General features: G+C 42.7%; 1 protein-coding gene across 2 annotated transcripts in view; it reads right to left on the bottom strand.

Annotated features, from left to right (window-relative positions):
- LOC126276318 (lachesin) overlaps positions 1-5998 on the bottom strand; it is a 1594347-nt gene extending 1588349 nt beyond the window's left edge. For both annotated transcript variants that reach the window (XM_049977266.1, XM_049977267.1), the window contains exon 1: positions 5853-5998. In XM_049977266.1, coding sequence (XP_049833223.1) covers positions 5853-5904 — 52 coding nt within the window. In that variant the 5' untranslated portion in view covers positions 5905-5998. The remainder of the gene's footprint in view (positions 1-5852) is intronic.
- Positions 5999-19027: the final 13029 nt, after the last annotated feature.

Below are 19027 nucleotides of genomic sequence, written 5' to 3'. Positions count from 1 at the left end.
AGTTATAAAGAAAAATGTTTCCACAGCGTGTCTCTAACCTATGGCCCCCGGATCATCAATCCGTACTCTTTCCACTCTGCCAGCCGCCGTCTTGTAACTTCCCTATCATGAATAGTTTACACCTTGCCGGACCGCACCAAAAATGCTATTTTTCCTAAACACTTGGCCATCTGAAGCTCCCCACCTTTGTCGTTTCATTTCTGACTAGGCCTTGCGTACACCACAAATTCGGACGAAATCGGTGATCACGAGTACACGGAATCATAGTATCCCATAACCACAAACTCGCAGTTACATCGCAATGTCCTGTTTGCGGATCTGTGTTTAGCGGGACTGTTTTGCTCCTAGTATTGCACTCTTTCACCGCAGACAGTTTTCACTGCTAAGTATGGTACATCCTGCAGGTTGATTGTGACTAAATCCATTACACTATTAGAATGTAACTACATAAGACCCGCTATACAAAAACAGTAATATATAGTATGCTGAAACCTAGACTATAATAGCCAATTCTGAAGAAGAATTTCAAAGAAATATATTTAAATTAAACGAGATGAGTCAGGAAAACAATTTCAAAATATCTACGGAAAAGACTACTGCAGTGGTATGCCATAGAAAAAACTGGTGCGATCAAAAAATAGTGGTAGAAAAGAATCGTGCAAGTGCATCATTTTAACTACCTGTGCTGTGATATTTCTTTTGAGCATGAGATAGACATCAACAATACTATAGGAAAATTTAACGTTGTGTGGAAGAATAGAAAGAACATTAAAGAAAAAGGCAACTAAAGAAACGTAACTGGTCTTGTATATAGCACCATTTGTTCCATTGCTACTTTACGGGGCTGAGGCTTTGATAGAAAACACGGAAGACATAAATAGAACAGCGATGTCAGAAACGACGGAATTAAAGTGGAAGATACATTAACAAACGTAGATATTAGAAAAAAGCTTAAAATTTCCCTAGTAAATGAGAAAAATCGACACATATAAGTAGAGAAGGAAGGAACACATAAAGAAAATGTATCAAGGCAAGAAACAGTAGAAAAGTGTTTCAGATTATACCCAAAGGCGTAAAGGACGTAGGTCGGCCTAATAAATGATGGTACTATGAAGTTGAATCCGTAACAGATTCCTCGAACCTCATCCATGACTGTAGATGTTGATGACGGTGATGGAAATGATGATTATTATTAGAACTATTATTATTATTATTATTATTATTATTATTATTATTAAATCTTGTCATGTTTGAAAGAGACAAACAGCGTGTAGTGCAAACAAAAGCCACAAACAACATGTCCACTTCCTTTTATGAATGTTGGTAAGATTCTGTTCATCATTACATATCAGTGCAGTAGATCCACACCGGTTGTTACCGTTCATTTTAAGTAGGGTCGCTTTACATATACGATATGAACTAGCAGAAATTCCTGCAGTTACTTTCCACTTTAAATTAAAGCTTGGTACGCTGTCGGGACAGAATCAACTTACAACGTCATCTAACTCACGTAGAACAAAATGAACATGACATAGCTCCTAACACATGGCATCGGAAGAATGGCGATAAAGAAGCGTAAAACGAAATATAACCAAAAATCTTGACATAAGACATCTGTACCGTATATTTATCATGTCGGTTAGCAGATATCTCCTGCCCGTACAAAAGTAATTTACGTAAACGCCATAATACATTTATTTTTCACCCAAATCCTACTTCAAAGCACCAGCGCCATACCTTCAGAGATCCACATGAGTTGAAGGCGAAATGGTGCTGAGAACAATTCTACTGAAGCCTACAGAAGTCATGTGTTTGCCTAGACTGCCCATCGGAAAGAGAAGTACATAGATATTTAAGAAAAAAATTATTTTCCATGAGTACATAAAACTAGTTTTCCATACTGCTAAAAGCATGCACTAATATTGGCTACTATTTTGTTGGATTCTGAACTGTTGATCAAAGAAATGAAAACTAAATACAAGAAAGCATGTTTTCAGGCTTTCACCTTCTCCGGAATGTCGCAGGTTTATACCTCGTTATGTTAAATACAGTTCGTGTTTTATGATGAATTTTTACCGCCCAGACACAAGTACATACTGATCAGAACTACATTGATGGTGAAACAATAAAACCGTAGTTATTGCGAAGCGTAGGTTTTAATTTACATATGGTACTTAAAACCTACGGACATCAATAATTACAGCGTGAATGGTAAACAAATTTGTTGAACTAGAAAGGTTTTTATTTTTCTAAGGAACGAACTCTGAAATACGTATGTTGTGGATAGGAACTGCTTGGCTTGTTCCTGACTGTATTTTTTAAATTCTCCAAATACCGCGCGTTTTTGGTGCTGATACCTTATCCTTCACACAAACGTATAGATCGGAGAGACTTACGGTGATGGTAGATTATGACATTATACAGTTGAATTAGAAACACAATTACCAGTCACATGTGTTCGATGAAATTTCTGTATCTGAAGCATAACAGAATTCATGCATTTATTTTTCAAAGATGAATGCTCTTCATTGCACGTAAATGATTACTTAGAAGGCTCACACTTTGTTTAGAATAGATACTTGGGGAACCGGATGATGTAAATGAGATGTGCCTAACTGTGAACAGAAATAGGAAACAGGTTAAATTTATTCAGTAACCTGATTTATTCAAATATTAATGGTTTAGGTAACCACGATCTTTGTGACATCGAAAAAAAACTGAGCACGTTATTTTGAGATGTCGAAAAAATACTTTAGACCCGATCCAAAGAAAGCATCGCTTTTGAAGTAGACACCACCCTTCGCCTTTGGCTGCGTCTGAATCTAATTTCGGTAATTAACTCCTCCAGACGTCATATGATGCAGATGCTCCTCCGCACATTGTTTGTCTTACGCCACCGATGATACTCTTTACTTGAGTACCATGTCTTTGTTCATCATAATAGGACTCTCACAACCGACTACGACTGCCTGAGATGCAGCTGGTCTTTCGGAAGTATCTTACTAGTGAGAAGCACACTACTTCTTCACTACAATATTAAGCGCCTAATGATCACTTACTAAAGTGTGTCTCAAATTATACTTAAATATGCTCTTGCACTGCACAGAAATGTACCAAATGCATTTAACATAGTGTTCAAATGCCTTGACCAGGAAGGCCCATCCGACTTATTGTCACTGTGCTAATACTTTAAACGCACGTTTACTTCGTCCAACGTATGCACCATTCGCATGGTTAGTGGCATTGAAAGTAATCTCTAAACAATCAAGAATTATTCGCAGTTTCGCACGGTTTAGCTATGACGTTCGCCTGACATTCTTGACTGGTGCTATTCTTCTGATACTATCTTAATTTAGTAGAGGCACAGAATTGCTTAGACAGGTATGGGTAAAATGTTAATTAAATGGTAATTACTGCTAAACAAGTCCTCGTACATAATTTTCAAAACCGAAGGCCTTTAATAAGGCGAATGATATTAAATTTTTCCTAACACTATAAAGAATTTTGAAATGTTGTTCAAACTAATGGAAAGCTAATGGTAGGTTACATATGTCTAAAGATAGGAAAACACTTTTTTTTCCCTGAAAGAGGAGTATTTATAATTCGTGTCACCCAAACACGAAAAGGTTCTGAATTCGGCCAGACGCACATAAAAAACGACGATGGGAACAAACTTAGTATAACTTTCTTCGTTGGCGTTTAGGCTAAGGAGATCTGTAATTCGAAAGCTGCAACAAGATGCGGTTCTAAATATAAACGTGTTATACTTGCTTCGTCAAACTTTTATTTTGTTTTACATCTAATTTTTAAATTACCTTAATTTAGTAGAAAAATGAGATTCCTTCGTCCGATATTAGCAAAACGTTAGTTAAGTGGTGACTACTTCTAAACGAATATTTCAACATAATTCTTAAACCCTATGGTCTTCTATAGTTGGAATGATATTGAATATCGCTAAGAATACGACGCATCCGAAAGCGTCGGCTAAGCTATAGAAAACAGAGTGCTCGAAAACAAACATTCGGTCAGAGTCTTCCTTGCAGTGGTGTATTATTATAGCCTGTCCCCTGCAAATACTACGAAATTTTGAATAGGCCAGGCACTTAGAAAGACTGGATACGGTGATTATAAAATTGGAAAAATTATAAAGTGAACTATTTCATATACCTAATTTAATGTACAGAATTTTGAAGAAAGCATATTTGTGCCATGATATGTACAATTGTGCTTCTATATTTGTACTCTCCCTATTTCAGTTATAACAACGATCTTCACAGCAGCAAAATGTATGTTTGATCCATTGATGTAGATATACTGTTTGTCCTCTGTGAAGAATAGTTGTTTGAACTGAAACCTGTAAAGAATAAATATAGAGTTGTACAGCTGATAGCGCATACATGCTTCTTTCAAAATACTTAACAGCCGTAGACAGCCACCTAAAAATGTTTTGTTAGTATACCGATGACTGTGCTATGCTGCCATATTTTATCAGGTTAATAGATTCTTCTGCCCACGCTTGGGAGAAGTATTTCACATGTGCCAAGGAAAGAGACAGCTCGCGTTTGTTATTGATAAACACAAAATTGTTCTACAAAGCAGCGGTGAAAAAATCTATTGACATTATCAACTGAGCCAACACAGCACAATTGCCCGTCTTTTGCAATGCATCACGTATACGGATTAGTTGATGAGTATTGGCTATTTACATCGCGACAGAATATTAAATCATTATTGGTTTCACCTAATTAACTCAGCGATCCTATCTATTACAAAAGAAATCTGATTACTATTTGTATTATATATAATCTATAGGATTACAGATGAAAAACCGAAACAGTGATACGGTATCGTGATGTTGATGGCAGCGATGTAATTGAAAATATAAGACTGTAGCTGGTCTCCAAATGCTATTCTAAAAGTATCGTGTAACACCCGAGATTTGTTGAGGTCTGTAGTGGAAATATAATGTGAGAAATGGATTCAGCAGTTGGCTATTGAATGTTTGAATGAAACATAATTGTGTGGCTCACCATTAAATTTTCTGTCCTGCAGCGGCTGGTCAATCACTTGTGCGTAAATCGTATTCGTCTAAATATGGATTTTCTTAATACTAATGGCAGTGTGCATAGCTATAACACCAGGAGAAAGGATTATCTTCACTAGGCAGGGTTAAATCTGACTTTGGCACAGAAAGGGGTAAATTATGCGGATACAAACGTCTTTGGTCACCTACCAAACAGCATCAAAAGCCTGACAGATAGCCAACTTAACATTTAAAAATAAATTAAAAGAATTTCTAGATGACAACTCCTTCTACTCATTGGCTGAATTTTTAGATTAAATTAATGAGAAAAAAACTTAAACATTAGTGTCATGCAATATTTTGCGTAATGTAATATCTTGTACAGATATCTTTTATTAACCTGACATGTTCCACATCATTACGAAGTGTCGTATTCATGATCTATGGAACAAGTATTAATCTAATCTAATGTAATCTCTATCGAAAATATTTAGAAGATGCGACATGGACCCAATAACGAACTCACAAATACTACATATTACACGTCCCGTTAGTGACGAAGAAATTTCGAAAACATTATGAAACACTTAAATCCTGCTGACATCGACAGTGTAAGTGCTATATAACATGATAAAATATGCGAAGAACGTGTCATAGTCCTGATCACGAGGTCGTTAACTTGAAAGTACACGTAATGAGTCAGGGGAGTGGGCGATTCGGTGCAGCACAGGATATTTGATTGTTGCTCGAGTGACAATGAGTTTCCGCATCGAGGAGTCCCGCACCGGACAGGCGAGGACGGCTGCGCTCCAGGGGCTGCCGTACTCACCGGAGACGGCGGCGAGGGCGAGGATCGCCGCTACGAGCAGGGAGCCGGCCATGTGTCCGCGCGCATGTCCCGCGCCTCAGCTGCCGCCGCGCGCGCACCGGTCGGTCGCTCAGTGCCGTCGCCGCGTGTTCGCCCGTGGCCGTCGCCGCTCGCGGGCCGCACTGCAACTGCCGGCGTCGCTGCGCCGCGCCAGCGCCGCCGCGTCCCGCCTCCTCCTCCGCCGCCGCCGCCGCCGCCGCCCCCGACGCCGCCGCCGGGTGGCCACGCTCCACGGCGCATGGCCGGCGCGCCACGCGACCCGAGAGGGGACCACGCCGCCCGCGACCGGGGGAGCCACAAATGGCGCGGAATTCGGACTTCAGTCGCTTGCGACCTTTCCCTTCGTCAGGTGTGACTCTGGTGTCTCAGTCTCGCGTGAGCCAGTCTGATTGAAGAAATGGAGACGCGGCAAGATACTTGATATTTTGGGAGAAGGTTTCAGAGAAATGTGACAACTAAACCGCTGGCTAAATGATACCTCGTAGAGAGAAGGGTATCAGACAGAAAAGGGTGGGTCACGTCCTACACGTTTTCCCCAAACATCAAAGAACATATACACTACTGGCCATTAAAATTGCTACAATACGAAGACGCGAAATTTATCTGACAGCAAGAAGATGGTGAGATGTGCAAAAGATTAGCTTTTCAGAGCATGCACCAAATGTTGGGGCCTGTGGCGACACATGCAAAGTGCTGACTTAAGGAAAGTTTCCAACCGATTTCTCATATACAAACAGCAGTTGACCGGCGTTACCTGGTGAAACGTTGTTTTGATGCCCCGTCTACGGAGGAGAAATGCGTACCATTACGTTTCCGACTTTGATAAAGGTCGGATTGTAGCCTATCGCTATTGCGGTTTATCGTATCGCGACATTACTGCTCGCTTTGGTCGAGATCCAATGACTGTTAGCAGAATATGGAATCGGTGGGTTCAGGAGAGTAATACGGAACGCCGTGCTGGATCCCAACGGCCTCGTATCACTAGCAGTCGAGATGACTGGCATCTTATCCGCATGGCTGTAACGGAACGTGCAGCCACGTCTCGATCCCTGAGCCAACAGATGGGGACGTTTCCAAGACAACAACCGTCTGCATGAACAGTTCGACGACGTTTGAAGCAGCATGGACTATCAGCTCGGAGACCATGGCTGCGGTTACCCTCGACGCTGCGTCACAGACAGGAGCGCCTGCGATGGTGTACTCCACGACGAACCTGGGTGCTCGACTGACAAAACGTCATTTTTTTCGGATGACTCCAGGTTCTCTTTAAAGTATCATGATGGTCGCATCAGTGTTTGGCTACATCGCGGTGAACGCACGGTGGAAGCGTGTATTCGTCATCCCATACTGGCGTATCACCCAGCGTGATGGGATGCGATGCTATTGGTTACAAGTCTCGGTCACCTCTTGTTCGCATTGACGGCACTTTGAACAACTAACTTTACATTTCAGATGTGTTACCACCCGTATCTGTACCCTTCATTCGATCCCTGCGAGACCCTACATTTCAGCAGGATAATGCACGACCGCATATTGCAGTTCTTGTACGGGCCTTTCTGGATACAGAAAATCTTCGATTGCTGCCCTGGCCAGCACATTCTCCAGATCTTTCACCAACTGAAAACTATGGTCAAATGGTGGCTGAGCAACTGGCTCGTCACATTAAGCCAGTCACTACTCTTGATTAACTGTGGTATCTACATCTACATCTACATCCGTACTCCGCAAGCCACCTGACGGTGTGTGGCGGAGGGTACCCTGAGTACCTCTATCGGTTCTCCCTTCTATTCCAGTCTCGTATTGTACGTGGAAAGAAGGATTGTCGGTATGCTTCTGTGTGGGCTCTAATCTCTCTGATTTTATCCTCATGGTCTCTTCGCGAGATATACGTAGGAGGGAGCAATATACTGCTTGACTCTTCGGTGAAGGTATGTTCTCGAAACTTCAACAAAAGCCCGTACCGAGCTACTGAGCGTCTCTCCTGCAGAGTCTTCCACTGGAGTTTATCTATCATCTCCGTAACGCTTTCGCAATTACTAAATGATCCTGTAACGAAGCGCGCTGCTCTCCGTTGGATCTTCTCTATCTCTTCTATCAACCCTACCTGGTGCGGATCCCACACTGCTGAGCAGTATTCAACCATTGGGCGAACAAGCGTACTGTAACCTACTTCCTTTGTTGTCGGATTGCATTTCCTTAGGATTCTTCCAATGAATCTCAGTCTGGCATCTGCTTTACCGACGATCAACTTTATATGATCATTCCATTTTAAATCACTCCTAATGCGTACTCCCAGATAATTTATGGAATTAACTGCTTCCAGTTGCTGACCTGCTATTTTGTAGCTAAATGTTAAGGGACCTATCTTTCTATGTATTCGCATCACATTACACTTCGCTACATTGAGATTCAATTGCCATTCCGTGCACCATGCGTCAATTCGCTGCAGATCCTCCTGCATTTCAGTACAATTTTCCATTGTTGCAACCTCTCGATACACCAGAGCATCATCTGCAAAAAGCCTCAGTGAACTTCCGATGTCATCCACCAGGTCATTTATGTATATTGTGAATAGCAACGGTCCTATGACACTCCCCTGCGGCACACCTGAAATCACTCTTACTTCGGAAGACTTCTCTCCATTGAGAATGACGTGCTGCGTTCTGTTATCTAGGAACTCCTCAATCCAATCACACAATTGATCTGATAGTCCGTATGCTCTTACTTTGTTCATTAAACGACTATGGGGAACTGTATCAAACGCCTTGCGGAAGTCAAGAAACACGGCATCTACCTGTGAACCCGTGTCTAAGGCCCTCTGAGTCTCGTGGACGAATAGCGCGAGCTGGGTTTCACACGATCGTCTTTTTCGAAACCCATGCTGATTCCTACAGAGTAGATTTCTAGTCTCCAGAAAAGACATTATACTCGAACATAATACGTGTTCCAAAATTCTACAACTGATCGACGTTAGAGATATAGGTCTATAGTTCTGCACATCTGTTCGACGTCCCTTCTTGAGAACGGGGATGACCTGTGCCCTTTTCCAATCCTTTGGAACGCTTCGCTCTTCTAGAGACCTACGGTACACCGCTGCAAGAAGGGGGGCAAGTTCCTTCGCGTACTCTGTGTAAAATCGAACTGGTATCCCATCAGGACCAGCGGCCTTTCCTCTTTTGAGCGATTTTAATTGTTTCTCTATCCCTCTGTCGTCTACTTCGATATCTACCATTTGGCAACTGTGCGACAATCTAGAGAAGGAAGCACAGTGCAGTCTTCCTCTGTGAAACAGCTTTGGAAGAAGACATTTAGTAATTCGGCCTTTAGTCTGTCATCCTCTGTTTCAGTACCATTTTGGTCACAGAGTGTCTGGACATTTTGTTTTGATCCACCTACCGCTTTGACATAGGACCAAAATTTCTTAGGATTTTCTGCCAAGTCAGTACATAGAACGTTACTTTCGAATTCATTGAAAGCCTCTCGCATAGCCCTCCTCACACTACATTTCGCTTCGCGTAAATTTTGTTTGTCTGCAAGGCTTTGGCTATGTTTATGTTTGCTGTGAAGTTCCCTTTGCTTCCGCAGCAGTCCCCTAACTCGGTTGTTGTACCACGGTGGCTCTTTTCCATCTCTTACGATCTTGCTTGGCACATACTCATCTAACGCATATTGTACCATGGTTTTGAACTTTGTCCACTGATCCTCAACACTATCTGCACTTGAGACAAAACTTTTGTGTTGAGCCGTCAGGTACTCTGTAATCTGCTTTTTGTCACTTTTGCTAAACAGAAAAATCTTCCTACCTTTTTTAATATTTCTATTCACGGCTGAAATCATCGACGCAGTAACCGCTTTATGATCGCTGATTCCCTGTTCTGCATTAACTGATTCAAATAGTTCGGGTCTGTTTGTCACCAGAAGGTCTAATATATTATCGCCACGAGTCGGTTTTCTGTTTAATTGCTCAAGGTAGTTTTCAGATAAAGCACTTAAAAATGTTTCACTGGATTCTTTGTCCCTGCCACCCGTTATGAACGTTTGAGTCTCCCAGTCTATATCCGGCAAATTAAAATCTCCACCCAGAACTATAACATGGTGGGGAAATCTACTCGAAATATTTTCGAAATTATTCTTCAGGTGCTGAGCCACAACAGCTGCTGAGCCCGGGGGCCTGTAGAGACATCCAATTACCATGTCTGAGCCTGCTTTAACCGTGACCTTCACCCAAATCATTTCACAATTCGAATCTCCGTCAATTTCCTTGGATACTATTGCACTTCTTATCGCTATAAACACGCCTCCCCCTTCACTGTCCAGCCTATCTCTGCGGTATACATTCCAATCAGAGTTTAGGATTTCATTACTGTTTACGTCTGGTTTCAGCCAACTTTCTGTTCCTAGTACTATATGGGCGTTGTGACCGTTTATTAATGAGAGCAGTTCTGGGACCTTTCTATAGACGCTTCTGCAGTTTACTATTAGCACATTAATATTGTTATTCCTTGTTGCATTTTGCCTACTCCTGCCTTGCCGCGTCTCAGGAGGCGTCTTGTCGGGCCTAGGGAGGGAATTCTCTAACCTAAAAAAACCCCATGTGCACTCCACACGTACTCCGCTACCCTCGTAGCCGCTTCCGGCGTGTAGTGCACGCCTGACCTATTCAGGGGGACCCTACATTTCTCCACCCGATAGCGGAGGTCGAGAAATTTGCACCCCAGCTCTCCGCAGAATCGTCTGAGCCTCTGGTTTAAGCCTTCCACTCGGCTCCAAACCAGAGGACCGCGATCGGTTCTCGGAACGATACTACAAATAGTTAGCTCTGATTGCACCCCGCGAGCGAGGCTTTCCACCTTCACCAACTCCGCCAACCGCCTGTACGAACTGAGGATGACCTCTGAACCCAGACGGCAAGAGTCATTGGTGCCGACATGAGCAACAATTTGCAGTCGGGTGCACCCAGTGCTCTCTATCGCCGCCGGTAGGGCCTCCTCCACATCTCGGATGAGACCCCCCGGCAAGCAGACAGAGTGAACACTGGCCTTCTTCCCCGACCTTTCCGCTATTTCCCTAAGGGGCTCCATCACCCGCCTAACGTTGGAGCTCCCAATAACTAATAAACCCCTCCCCCCGTTTGCCTGCTCGGACCTTGCTGAAGGAGCAGCCACATGTCCACTCACAGGCAGAGCGGGCGATGCCACACGGCCAGCCTCCACATTGACCCTCCGCCTCGTGCGCCGCGAACGCCGCTGAACCCGCCACTCCCCTTGGGGAGAGGGTGGCCCAACCGCGCCCGGTACCCGCGAAGATGTCTCGACAGCAGGGACAGTGGGTGAAGCATCTAACACCTGGGGTGCACCATGCGACGCACCAGACTCCCCACTGCCGCTACACTCCGAGGCAGCAGCCTGAAGACGGCTGACAGCGGCCATCAACACGCTCAGCTGTTCGCGAAGAGTGGCCAGCTCCTCCTGCGTCCGTACACAGCAGCCACACATCCTAGCCATACTAAGAAATCAATTTACTATAGAGTGTTAATCAGCTTTTAACTAGACTGCTAATTCACTAAAGGCGGTTGATTATTGACTAAACTGTGATTGCTAACCACTTCTTGTAGAAACAAGGAAAATAGCACTACCTGTCTCTGGACGGTATTGAAAACAAACACTAGCACTACGAGCACTATGGCTGACTAAAGGGACTCTCTGACTGTATTCGAAACACACACGAGATCTATGGAACACTTAATAGCACTCGACTATTAAAGCTTCCTAAAAGCAAAAACACGCAGAAGAAGAAGTGACAAGTAAGAAAAATACAGATAATACTTAAATTAAGGTAGCTCGCTGCACAGCAGACGTGAAGCAGACGGCGGTTAGGACGACACTGACACTACTGGCACTATGGCTGACTAAAGGGACTCTCTCTGACTGTATTCAAAACAAACACGAGATCTATGGAACACTTAATAGCACTCTACTATTAAAGCTTCCTAAAAGCAAAAACACGCAGAAGAAGAAGTGACAAGTAAGAAAAATACAGATAATACTTAAATTAAGGTAGCTCGCTGCACAGCAGACGTGAAGCAGACGGCGGTTAGGGCGACACTGACACTACTGGCACTATGGCTGACTAAAGCCATAGCTTGAAGCTGCTTGGGCAGCTGTACCTGTACACGCCATCCAAGCTCTGTTTGACTCAATGCCCAGGTGTATCAAGGTCGTTATTACGGCCAGAGGTGGTTGTCCTGGGTACTGATTTCTCAGGATCTATGCACTCAAATTGCGTGAAAATGTAATCATGTCTCAATTCTAGTATAATATATTTGTCCAATGAATACCCGTTTATCGTCTGCATTTCTTCTTGGTGTAGCAATTTTAATGGCCAATAGTGTACGTTCCGCACGTGGCATTCTCCATTTCCTCACGGACCTCCGTCCATACCCAGAATACCTCCACTGGTTTCATCTCACTCGAACATCCATGTGCACTTCCGGAGAACTAGGAACTCTTGCACGTATCAGTTTACACTGTGACAGACTGACACACAGACGGGCCCGAACTGAATATGACAACATAGGATACCCTCTACGACAGCTGGAGGCATATTAAGTGATATAACCGATAATGTGTCACGTACGTTACACGAATTACGCAAACACGAACAAACACATACATGAATAAGAACAAACACGTAAACATGGCAACGGGATACTTGGTATGACACGGACACAAATAGAGAAATAGACAAACAGGGAGATTACTTTACAAATGGCTCTGAGCACTATGGGGCTTAACATCTGAGGTCATCAGTCCCCTAGAGCTTAGAACTACTTAAACCTAACTAACCTCTGGACATCACACGTATCTATGCCGGAGGCAGGATTCGAACCTGCTAACTAAGCAGCTGCGCGGTATTAATTTACAAAATTAGGTTTAAGATAAGACGATATTAAGAATTAGAGAAATGGAATACAATCATTTTAATATACGTAGAAACATCGTGACTAATACGTGTAATTTAAATTATGTAATTATCACTAAGGGTTGGATTGGGTTGTTTGGGGGAGGAGACCAGTCAGAGACGTCATCGGTCTCATCAGATTTGGGAAGAATGGGGAAGAAAGTCGGCCGTGCTCTTTCAAAGGAACCAACCCGGCATTGGCCTCGAGCGATTCAGGGCAATCACGGAAAATCTAAATCAGGGTGGCCGGAGGCGGTATTGAACTGCCGTCTTTCCGAATGCGAGTCCAGTGTGCTAACCACTGCGCCACCTCACTCGGTACATGTCACTAAGCTTAGGACAAATAATATCTGTAATGAAAATCGTCAATTGGTTATTGAAGTATATAAGTTTCTAGCTTACAAATAACACAAACACCATGCACACAACATTTGGAAATATTGAAGTAAAACATGCACAAATAATGTTCCGATTATGTCGACGTGCAATATAAGAGTAATATAACACGCATCTGTACACATAAGTTTTATAATATGAGTATTAAAGATATTTTTTACGCTACATCGAATCTGACAGGCTCAATGATTTGCCGAGCTCTCACACACGAGATAACCAAGTGGTGGAATCTCTAATATAGATCTAAGTACTTTCTTACTACCTTTCATTTCTCCTACTTAAATACAAGATTATTGTTTTTTTTTTTAAAAAATCAGAAATTGTAGTATGTCATGAACTGATAAGTCGTAATCTCTTTCCGTCTTCCTAAATTTCAATCTTCTATTCATAAACCGATAATTTCAAGATTTTCATTTCTTAATTAGTTTTAAGCCTATGGGTATTTAAGCTACAATATTTTTATACCTTGTTACAAATAACACATATCAAGTAAGTTTAACATTCTGTACAAGTACAATTTCATACTGCCAAAATACGACGTTCTTAGTAAGTAGGTGGCAGGTCATTTGCAAATGGTAGCAGGAAATAAATAAATGAATAAATAAATAAAAATGTCTCGCACGTCAGAGACGAGTCGTGGAGACACGTAATGCCTCATAGTCTCGTTCGAGGCTTCTTATCTGTTCATTAGGTTGTTCATGACATCAAGATTGACTAAAACTACCCAGTATGCTAAACATTGGTAGCTTTTTCGCGTAAACATTTTGTCACTACAAAGAGTTAAAACTGATGAAAAAATCTTCTGGATGATTTCAGTGAGGTGAAAAAACTCACTTGATACTTCCCAATATCGTGTTGCACATCTTTTTCGCCAGCATAGAGCACCAGACTGACATTTCACGGACTCGACAAGTAGTTGGAAGTCCTCTGCAGAAAAACTGAACTATGCTGTCTATACAGCCGTCTATAATTCCCAAAGTCTTACCTTTGCGGGATTTTGTGCTCATATTGACCCCACCATTCTGTCCCATAACTATTCGATGGGATTCTACCGGATGGTCTGGGGGCCAAATAATTCGGTACAGCAGTCCAGAATGTTCTTCAAGTCAGTCACGAGCAATTATGTTCCGGTAACGAGCCGCAATGGCATTCAGAAAAATTCCATCGCTGATTGGGAACATGACGACCATGAATGGCTGCAAATGGTCATCGATTGGTTCAGTTGGACAGACCACCCAGTCCTTTCCACGTAAACACAACCCACACCATTATGGACAAACCACCAGTTTGCACACTATCGTGTTGGCAATTTGGGTCCATGGCTCCAAACTCGAATCCTACCATCAGCCCTTACCAAATGAAATCGGGGCTGATGTGACCAGGCCACAGTTTTGCAGTCGTCTAAGGTCCAACCGAAATGGTGACGAACCAACAAGAGGCGCTGCAAGCGATTTCTTACTCTCATCAAAGGCACTCACGTCGGTAGTCTGCTGCCATAGCCCATTCACACAAAAGTTCGCCGCACTGACCTAGTAGATAGAGCAGTGCGTTGTCCGCGGTGAAAGGTGACGCCTGAAAGTTGGTATTCTCAGCACATTTTTGACCCTTTGGATCTCGGAATATTGAATTAAACACACACACACACACACACACACACACACACACACACACACACACACACACACAGCATTGAAGTCCCTAACAATCTCCGAAATGGAATGCCTCATGCGTCTAACTCCAGCTACCATTCCGCGTTGAGAGTCCGTTAATTCCCGTCGTGCGGCAATAAACATGTTGTACACCTTTTCACACGAATCACCTGAGCACACTTCTCAGCTGGGCCATTCCATTGGATTTTTAACCTTGCGTAGGCGATACTACCACCATCTGAATATGTGAATATCTTTATCCAATAACTTTTCTCACCTCAGTGTAAGTCGCACCACATTGCTCTTCGACATCTTTTACTGGCGAATAATCAAGCATTCGGACATTGCGATGTTGTGTAATCTGGGAAATACTTAGTTAAGGTGACACAAATTACGTACTGATCTTGCACTAGATGAGTGTTGGATCACGAGAAAAGTTGGAGTGCTCCCTATTTTCGTAATGCCTGTCTAGAGAAAGGTCTTATACTGGATCGTTGCCTTTTCTCTTGTCTGATGGTTACTTTTGGTAAAGAGACTCTCCAGAACCGCCTGACACGAAGGGGAAAGACGTAGTGAACTCCTTCGCACAGTCATGTCGGTTAAAAATCCAGGCTTAACGTTGCAAGCTATGTGAAATAGAACGAGAAGTTAAGGTCGATTGCAAGGAAGACAAATGGTCGACTTGGATTTGTTGGGAGAATTCTAGGGAAATGTAGCTTATCTGTCAAGGAGAGGACATATAGAACCTTAATGTGACCCATTCTTGAGTGCTTCTCGACTCTTTGGGATTCGCACTAGGTCGGGTTAAAGGAGCACGTCGAAGCAGTTCAAAGCCGTGCTATAGTCAGTTACTGGGAGGTTCACTCAGCATGTGAGAATTACGGAAATGCTCCGGGAACTCAAATGGGAATCTCTGAAAGCAAAGTCGCTATATGTGAATGTATGCTTTCCCTGCGTATAGAGCTGGCGAAGAGTCTCGGGCTTCCATTCGGGTGGCGGTGTCTTCAAACAGCGACGTTTCGACGAGTAGCATACTCGACATCTTCTGGCGAAGTGCCTCGAAGTCTCGCCACTTCGCCAGCAGATTACGAGTTTGTCACTCGTCGAAACGTCGCAGTTTGAAGACACCGCCACCCGGCTGGAAGCCCGAGAAATCTTCGCAAAGCCGCTGTAATTTTACAAAACACTGTTTGTGAAATTGAGAGAAGTGGCATTTGAGGTTGGCCGCAGAGCGATTCTACTGTCAGCAACATATATTTCCCTCAGGGGCCACGAAGACAGGATAAGATAACTCAGTGCCCTTATGGAGACATATAACGACAACGAGAGCGGTGTGTTGTCCACTTGTCCGTCCATATCCGCATCCAGTGACGCCTGTCGGCTGAAGATGACATGGTGGTCGGTCGGTGCCATTGGTCCTTCCGAATTCTGTTCGCACAGACATGGAAGCGCAAGGAGAGACATTGATCCCTCGCTCTAATTGCGAATGGAAAAGGATTAACCTGTAACAGTACAAAGTACCCTCCGCCGTTAACTTGTGGTGGCTTTCGGAGTGCATATGTAAATGTAGATGTAGTATCATACTTAAAATCATACAAATGACCAGATATGCTTTATGCCTGATTTCACGCAAACGACATAATTTAATTTTCTCACAACTTCGCTTATCTGTTTTCGGTACAGTCGTTTCATTATACAAAATGGACACTGCAGTAAACCTTTGGAGATCTCTGCTCTGTATGGCCATCAATCCACGTACAAATTAATACCACAGCAAACCAAATTCAGGAAACATGTTATTACTCTTTAACGCTTGCATATTCATATTTAGTTCAATAAACGACATTTTAAAAACAAGTTTCAACTTCAAATTCCATTACGAAAATTTTTTCACTGAAATGGGATCCGGAACGCTATCCTGCACCTATTTCTCCTGTCACCTAACCAGGAAAGATCATAAATATCGTTTCAAGCAAAAGTAACGAAGTATGCATATGTTTAAACGTTAGATGACGTGATGCAATGTTTGTATTGGACGGCAAATCGGACATAGCATCTAGTCAGTTGATTAGTAAACACAATCGAATGTTAGCTGTCGAATTTTGTCACCAGTGGTGATCTCGCTGAAACTGAAATAAAGAGACGTAAAATTTTTGCCTTACTTAGATTCGATCATGGGACCTACAGCCGTTGTTTCTTTAGCCATGAATAGATGAAAAATATTTGTTTATTCAACAGTAGTGAGATGCGTGCATGTTTGATCCGAAATAACGCCGCGAAATTTACGTATCTGTCTAGGAATAACAGCCGACAATGCAAGACGACAGATTAAAAATCATAATTATTTTTGTCTGTAGTTTCGTGCGAGCATGCTACAGCTATAAATGGGACGAAGGCAATTTTTGGACCGTATCAGGATTCGAACCCAGGCAGATTCCTCTCGTCGAGACTTGGAGGACTTTGTAATCTTTATGGAACAACGAAACCATAAACCTGTATCGTCCAGGAGGAGTGAAATCCAGCAAAAAGTGAGACTTGAATTTTAATTCCAGTCCACCACTGCTATTTTCAACATCTCAGTTTAAATACAGTTAGAAGAAAGTGTTCTGTGACCTTGTCTCATGATCGATTGACTAATAACACGAAATTTGCGGTGTAAGAAAAATGAACTGGGGACAGAGTTTCTACTTGCTGTGACTCTCGTCTGCACCATCGCCCAATCTACATCCGCTCTCCTCCAGTCACTAGTCAGGGTACATCATGTTTAATGTGTATTGGGAACCATGTTGCTACCCTAGGACCTTAAGCAGTCTTACCAGAGGTGAAAAGTGTCTGTTCGTACTTGTTAAATTCTTTGCCTTAAGTGTGAGTCGAACATAGTTCTTACGCTTACAATGCTGGGATCACTGCAAGAGGCCATCAGACTACACATGTAGCTGACTCATGAGTTTGTCACACTGGATCAGAATTTTGACTTCCTGGAAGTGAATTATGGCCTGTTCTTAACATTCCTCTCCTAGTTCGTCTTACCAATGAGTACTTTTGACTTAGTTTTGTAAACAGTAAAATAAAATCTAATAACAGCCATCTGCACTAACTGTCGGCAGGATAGGATACGTAAATTTCTTCCACAACTATTGGCTCAAATGGCTCTGAGCACTATGGGACTCAACTGCTGTGGTCATCAGTCCCCTAGAACTTAGAACTACTTAAACCTAACTAACCTAAGGACATCACACACATCCATGCCCGAGGCAGGATTCGAACCTGCGACCGTAGCAGTCGCACGGTTCCCACAACTATTCTTTTCATTTAAGTTGCTGTGGTTCTGCCTCTGTTAGTGGCAAACGTGCCATAGTGTGAACGAGAAACCGCAATCTGGATTACATTTGTAATCTGCATTTCGTCTGATATTTTTGCCTAAGCAACAGAACTGTGACCAATCGTCATGCGCAAGTGACGAGAAATCCTGAAGTATCTAAATCTACCATTACAGGCAAAAATGCCATTTTACAGAAAAATGTAGGTGTTTTTGTTTGAAAGGATGGCGTGTTGTCACACGGCTGGCTGTATGTATGTTTATCAATCGTCATTTCTCATTTGAGAATCTAGAGATGTTCTTGCAGTAATTTATTAAATTTAGCTGTTTGAAGGCTATGATACTCGTTGTTTAAGCATTAGAAAACAGCGTGAAACGGAAAAAATTCTAACATTTGTAACATTTTCATAGAGTGTTGCAGACAGCAGAAGCAGCTGGAAAGGCTTGCACCATGTATGGGATAAACGCATCAAGAAATCACTATTGAAAACATTTTTTTCATTTTACATAGACCCGTTTTTAAATCGGTTATTCGCTGCAATTAAGACGACCAATCGTTCTTTCCGTTTCCCACTACCGCACACGTCAGTGTGCCCTATTAATGGCAAACGTGTTGAACAGCGACTATTTACCTTTTTGAAATGCTTGCATTCAATGGGCATTGTTGGGGGAAAAGGAAAAAAGGAAGATTTGGGTTAAAGGTCAGGTCGACGACGGGGTCATTAGGGATGTAGCAGAAGCTACGACTGGGAAGGATGGGGGTGTATCTTGGGTGTGCTCTTTCAAAGGAAAAATCCGGCCATTTGCCATAG

Source organism: Schistocerca gregaria, chromosome 1, assembly GCF_023897955.1.
Source record: "Schistocerca gregaria isolate iqSchGreg1 chromosome 1, iqSchGreg1.2, whole genome shotgun sequence".
NCBI lineage: Eukaryota > Metazoa > Arthropoda > Insecta > Orthoptera > Acrididae > Schistocerca > Schistocerca gregaria.
Note: the sequence above shows the minus strand (reverse complement) of the source record. Positions and strands in the feature narration are given on the sequence as shown.